The 4,579-nt window shown below is 41.0% G+C and overlaps 1 protein-coding gene across 1 annotated transcript in view; it reads left to right on the top strand.

The window, feature by feature from the left end:
- top1b (DNA topoisomerase Ib) overlaps positions 1-4,269 on the top strand; it is a 30,906-nt gene extending 26,637 nt beyond the window's left edge. Inside the window, exons 19-21 of the mRNA XM_079489505.1 lie at positions 1,232-1,326; positions 2,018-2,167; positions 4,077-4,269. Of these exons, the coding sequence (XP_079345631.1) occupies positions 1,232-1,326; positions 2,018-2,167; positions 4,077-4,179 (348 nt within the window). The 3' untranslated portion in view covers positions 4,180-4,269. The remainder of the gene's footprint in view (positions 1-1,231; positions 1,327-2,017; positions 2,168-4,076) is intronic.
- The last annotated feature ends 310 nt before the right edge of the window (positions 4,270-4,579 follow it).

The following is a 4,579-nucleotide window of genomic DNA, read 5'->3' on the forward strand; positions in this document are numbered from 1 at the left end:
CCTAAAGTGAGCTTGTAGATCGGCTATTTTTGCCAAAGAGATTTGGTCTTGACAGAAAAAAGCTGTCCAAGAAATGTCTGTTTTACTGAGGGTTTAGGCAACATGTGAATTACATCAATAATTATGATTATGTAATTATGACCAGATACATAATGTTATAAGGGTGCAATTCATGACAATAAAGCTGAGATCTTTCTTTTTTTTTGGAAGCCCACGTTTGGTGTGTGAAACTAGAATTAATAAAAATCTTCTAATTTATTTTGATAGTAATTAATTATTCTGCTCTTCTTTATTATGTGGCAAAGTGGGCTGAAAAGACACGCACATCTACAACCTATTAGGCTGGGTGCCGGCTCAAAAACACGGATAGTTCAAGAATAAAAAGAGTCTGCACAACAAATTCTTTATTAAGCTATTCAGATGGGATTGACAAAGAATTCAGGCCATTCACCACAAATAAGGCTGATAAGGTTTATTGAAATACGAGCACATTATGTCTGACATTATGTTTGTTCTGGATTGTCTGCCTTGTATCCCGTGTGCATTTTTGGCATTGGTGGAAAATGTACTCACAATTTTTACTTTTTTAAAGTATCAAAAAAAGGATTAAAAAAAAAGTAACAAATGTACTTGAGTGAAAGTACAAATGTATTGGCATCAAACTGTACTTAAAGTACCAAAAGTAAAAGTGTTCTAATGTATACAAATCTTTTTAAAATCAGATCTACAACCTCACAATGCATCACATCTTGTAGGGCTGAAGTGTATAATGTATCTTTTGTAATAATCACAATCTACAAAGTAACTAGTATTAGTAACTAAAGTTTTCAAATAAATGTAGTGGAGTAAAAGTACAATATTTGGATCTGAGATGTAGTGGAGTAGAAGTAAAAGTATTGGAGTTTGGAAATACTCCAGTAAAGTAAAAAAAATAATACCTCAAAAATTGTACTTAAGTACAGTTAAGTAAATGTACATTTCCACCACTGATTTTTGGAGTGCTGGATCACTGAAAGAAAACTACAAGAGTTTTCTAATAATCGATGGTATGGTAAAGGACAAGGTGATATATTTTTCTTAAAATACGTGTTAAATTGCTTTATATTCTGATAGTACTAATTGATATAGAGTGTTTGTTCAGTAACAGCGGAGGGGTCTCCCCGTCCCTTCAGCTCTTGATTAAACAGAAAATGCATGAGTTCAGCTTTGTACTTGTGGTGGTGATCTGCAGATCGACGAGAAACAGAGCCAGCTGTCTGTAGCCAGGAAGCAGGTGAAATCCGCCAAGGCCGATCACAAGGCTTCTCATGATGACAGGAGCAAAAAGTAAGGTCACACACCACTCCACTCACCCAGTAGACTCATTTGTTCCCACTGTTTGGTCAAATAGAGATCTCTATCTATTCATATGCCTGTCTATGTTTATCTACTCATAAGTGTTGCACTAATTGGATTGGATATCAAAGTGATCCCAATCCTGTTATTTTGTTTGGTTCTGAACTACCCCAAATCGATTTAGCAATGCGTCGTGATTCGACCGTACACGATTCGGATTCTGCATCGATGAAGCAACGTGACGATCAATAATCGAGGCCTGAATATAATTTTATCATATATAATTACAATATAATTATAATACTGTATATAATAATTTGATTCTAAATCAAATATGCTGTTCAGTATATGTGACTGCTTGTATTGACTGATGAAAAGTGTGCCATGTTATGCAGTAATAAAGAAAAGTGTGATCCATTGCAATGCATTGTAGAATCGAATAGAATCGTTACCTGGTGAATGAATCATAATCAAATTGAATCATGAGGGCAGTGCCAATGCACTCCTCTATTGGATTATGATTCAAAGTATCTTTTAACTCTTGGACTAGCATTAGTTTTAATTAGGCTATTGGTACACATTACAATCCTCACATGTTATCCTTCATGTTAATTAGATTTAACTATGGCAGTGTATACAAATGGGACCAAACGGACCCTCTTGTCTGTGCTGTACGTTTCAGGACTGTGGAGTTGAAACGGAAGGCGGTGCAGAGGATAGAGGAGCAGCTGATGAAGCTGCAGATGCAGGCCACCGACAGGGAGGAGAACAAGCAGATCGCTCTGGGCACCTCCAAGCTCAACTACCTGGACCCACGCATCTCTGTAGCATGGTAACCTGCAGCAACACAATCCTTTATTGCAGTGGTTTTCAACCTTTTTCCACATCAGGGCCCGTCATTTCATTCTGCATTTGAGCCACAGACCACCATTTGATGAGATTTAGCCTCTCAGACGACAAAACTAAGAATTTGTCCACAATTCCATGCTGTATTGATGTTGTGTACCATTAGGAGAGATAACAGGCAAACGTTGATCTAAATAACAATTCTTCTACATTCTCTAATTGTGTAGACTTCTTGTAAATTTAGTAATGCAGATGTTTAACACTAATTTAACTCTTGAGAGCGTAACAACATTTTACACTCTCAAGAGTTAAAGATCTATAAGGGTCCATTTGGCTACCGACTCTCCATCATTTAGCTGGAGACCACCTGGAACCCCCCTAGGACCCCTGGTGGTCTCCGGATCCCACTTTGAGAACCACTGTAGCATGGAAAATGTATAATAAGACGTGTCGAAATGTAGCTTCTGCCCCTGCGTCTTCTTTTTTTTTGTGGCTTTCGCCTTTATTTTATGTAAAAAGTGTTAATTATGGTTAATGTATTCAGCATGTATGTACCAGTAAATGTACTCTTCAGTGGCCATGGAAGTGGTGGTATTTCCTGGCAGAACACAACAGGGCCGGGGGCCATGTTGTTTCCATGGCCCCTAGACAGCTGTTTACTGGTATGAATAGATTACCGTAATCTACAGAATTTGTCACACCTCCACCTGTAGGTGGTGCTGAAGCAAGGGAAAGAGTGATGAGTAAACCATCTACTTGATTGATTGATTTGTGTCCGTGTGTGTGTGTGTGTGTGTGTGTGTGGTCGCGGGCGTGGGCGCACGCACTGTTGGGGCCAAAGAGAGACTAAGGGCTGTATTTTATTGGGCTGTATTTTGCGTGTCTTAAGTACCAGGTCTTATTACTTAACTTAAGACCTGGAGGCGTGATCAATGCCATTTGGCTATTCTGAGTGGCCAAAGAGCATTGACCACGCCTCCAGGTCTTAAGTTAAGTAATAAGACCTGGTACTTAAGACACGCAAAATACAGCCCTAAGAGATAAGCGATTAAGGAGAACTTTCATCTAATTATATACAGCGGAGACAGAAAGGCAGGAAATGCTCTTGGCGAGGTGGAAAATCCAGCAGTAGTAGAACGCCAAAAAGATATAACCCCAAAAGAACGTATACGGCTCACCAAGTCAAATGAAAAGAGCTAGGAAAAAGTGTGAGGAGGAACAATAGCGTTTGTTTCTGAAGCTCAGTGAGCATCTGTACACACAATGCTCTCCTTCCTCCTCCATGTGGGAAGGCAGGGCGCGGAGGAGATGTCCTCCACGGGCTGAATGGAGGGCTTGGCCGCTGGAACAGGGGAACAGCCCAGCCCAGCCGTCCGCCCGATCCGCCCTCCTCCCTAACCTACGGCCCACAGCTATTTATGGAGCGCTGCTACCTCCTCCTGCTCCTCCTCGGGCACAATGGATGCAGGAATGCTCTGTGTTTTTGCCTCCTGGACGCAGGGCCTAAAGGCAGTGGTGTGTCGGGACCCAAGGAGTATGTTAATACAAAATAACTTCTGCTCTTCTGCTGAGACATTTACATTTTGTCAAAGGTCATGTCTCACCTAGACAATAGATTTGACCTGGCGGTCAAGATTCAATTCGTCCCCTGAGCAAGCAGGCCAGCTCTATTAGCGCAATGGTAAAAATGTCAGCACGTGCACAGGAAACCGGATTCAAATCTGGGGTAGAAGAGGAAAGTTACATAATGCAGCTTTAAAATTTACCGGTACATTCCAATTCATTTTTACATGGAAATATATATTCAAATACGGAATATTTGTTGACAGGCCTAGTGTGTATGTGGAGCAGGCATGCCTCACTGAACCACCCTTGTCTCTTCTCCTCCTGTCCAGGTGCAAAAAGTATGACATCACCATCGAGAAGATCTACAACAAGACCCAACGAGAGAAGTTCGCCTGGGCGATCGACATGGCCGAACTGGACTACGAGTTCTAAACCACTACTCGTATTTTGTTTACCCCCGTCCTTCTAATCTCCCACCCACGCCTTCAATCGTAGAGATGTTTGTAGTTTATGTTAATGAGTCCCATCATGTGGGAGGGTGAGGAGGGAAGGGGGGGGGGGGGGGGGGGGGGGTGGTAGGAAAGACACAGCCGAAGAATTATGGTGCTGTAAATACTGATTGACTGTGGATATCGTCACTGTCAGGCAGAAACATCTTATGAATCTATATTTAAACTTTTTTGTTTTGTTTTTTTTTGTTTTTTTGGTAAATGGGTGCCCTACTTGATCACACTACAGCGTCACACAAAATCATCAAAAGTAGCAGATCCACACGCTGGAAAGGCGTAGATCTGGTACTTTTGTATTTGAATTCTGAAAAGCAACAGTTTTG

The sequence above is a fragment of the Electrona antarctica genome (assembly GCF_951216825.1).
Source record: "Electrona antarctica genome assembly, chromosome: 2".
NCBI classification, from domain to species: domain Eukaryota; kingdom Metazoa; phylum Chordata; class Actinopteri; order Myctophiformes; family Myctophidae; genus Electrona; species Electrona antarctica.